This window comes from Bactrocera latifrons, unplaced genomic scaffold (genome assembly GCF_001853355.1).
Source record: "Bactrocera latifrons isolate USDA-ARS-PBARC rearing strain unplaced genomic scaffold, ASM185335v1 scaffold_299, whole genome shotgun sequence".
In the NCBI taxonomy this organism is placed as follows: Eukaryota; Metazoa; Arthropoda; class Insecta; order Diptera; family Tephritidae; genus Bactrocera; species Bactrocera latifrons.
Window position 1 is genome coordinate 254707 of NW_017536618.1, and position 1955 is coordinate 256661.

General features: G+C 35.7%; 1 protein-coding gene across 5 annotated transcripts in view; it reads left to right on the top strand.

Moving 5' to 3' along the window:
* LOC108970329 overlaps positions 1-1955 on the top strand; it is a 67495-nt gene that overhangs the window by 36668 nt on the left and 28872 nt on the right. For 3 of the 5 annotated variants that reach the window (XM_018935654.1, XM_018935658.1, XM_018935655.1), the window contains exon 4: positions 384-541. In XM_018935654.1, the coding sequence (XP_018791199.1) occupies positions 384-541 (158 nt within the window). The remainder of the gene's footprint in view (positions 1-383; positions 542-1955) is intronic. The other 2 variants (XM_018935656.1, XM_018935657.1) reach the window with 2 other exon arrangements.

The window sequence follows — 1955 nt, forward strand, 5'->3', positions numbered from 1 at the left end:
TAATCTCTAACTGAGATCGCATGGGAAGAATTCTGATCTATTTAATTGTAGTGTTTTGACTCCAAAAATTTTTCAAAACAAAAATTATAATCAAATGAGTTTTGTAAGTGCCAGTGCACAGGCAACATATCGACAATAATGCCAACAAAATATAATTTTCACTATAATTCTTTCTCCTCTTATTAAAAAAAAAATAGCAAAAAAGTCTCTTATATTGAAATCACAAAAAATTAAAAAAAAAAAAACAGTTTTCCTTGCAATTGTATTTATTTAAAAATTATTTATTATGGTGACACAACTACGCTGCTGTTATCCGTTTAAGAAAAAAGACACTTTCACTGTAGTTTGTGCTACTGACACTTGCCATTATTTTAACCCAACAGTAACTCTCTGCAATTCCGCAGTTCCAGACCGGGTCGACCGCCAAAACGTGGCCCCGTCGGTTTGTCGCTGCCGCCCACGCACCTGTCGCAACATCCACAGTTGAAGAAGCATCGACTGGATAATGGTGACTACGCATACGAGAATGGCCATATTGCTGGTGAGTAAAAAAAAAAAAATATATTTTTTAATAGTTTTAAGGATAAAAATACTTAAGGGATACTTAAGGGTCTTTCAAAACCTAAACTTCAGCCAAAAATATGTTAAATTTCTGATCGAAAATTACAAAAAAATGGTATGTTATAACTGAATTCGATTTTTTCCTGTCGAAATGCTAAAGTACTTCGTCCACTTCCTTGGGAGAAAGCTAAACCACCAACGATCATTCGTCCATTCGAGCGCTGGATCTTTCGGTTTCGGGCGAACTCAACAAGCGTTAGTCAACGAGCAGCACGTGTGGGGTTTCGAATATCTTCTGACACAAAGTGGAACGTAAAGCTCCTTTGAACTGCTAGATGTTAGCAAGGTTGACTTCATCGCAAAGTTAAGTTTATCCTAACTGGACACTGCCCCATTGGCAATAACGTGGTGAAACTAAAGATTCTTGKAAGACGTAATATCTAGACACTTTGTTCTCTAATGTCCAGTTTTCRTATAAATTAGGTTGAGGCAACTCGAATGCCTTACTATTTACGACCACCCCAACAAATTTTTAGCAGCCTYTAGGATTCTAGATTTTTGTCGATATGCGACTGTCTTTTTGATCAATAACTMGGAGCTCTGAGCAGCACAACGTATGTGTGTCTCTAGATTCCTTAGTAAGACAATTCGTGGCCTCACGAAAAATCAGCCTACTTATCTCATCTAATCTATAGCTAACCTACTATGAATTCACAGCTAAAATTTCAAATGTAAACTTTTCCGAGTAGTTCGTCACACAATTTGAGAAATGAAGTTTCGAGAAAAACGGCCATAATGCCTCGGATTGGAGAAGAATGTTTTTTTTTTTTTGATATTCTGTGCTTTTGGAACCAAAAAGTATACTGCCAAATCGAAAAGGACATAAAGTTTTTTGAAGCCTTTACAATAAACGCGAACCGAATATTAAGACTTTGAAGTATTTTTTACATCATTTCAGCATATGTTCTATGGTTCAGCCCTATCTAAAGTAATTCACTATTGCCATAAAAATCAGCTAAATAAAATATTTTTGAAGACATTTCACATTTTGTGGAATTCACACAATTTTCTCCCAAAGAAATTTCTCATTTTCCATGCCGCAAGCAAGAGTGCCAAATCGAAAATCGCAAATCAATCAAAACTCATCGCCAGCAGCCGTTGAAATTACAGCAACAGCAAGCACAAATAATTCGTTTGTTTGTATGTATGTATTAAGAGAAGGCATCATCCTGTCTCTTATACACATCTAGATGTGTATAAGAGACATGTGTATGTCTGTATCTTTGTCTATGAGTCAAGAGTAAATCACATTAAAATAACTGAAACTACCTTATAGTGGGCGAGCAATGCGGCAAAAATAGTTCTCGACATTAAGTTTCACTTTCTTTGTATTT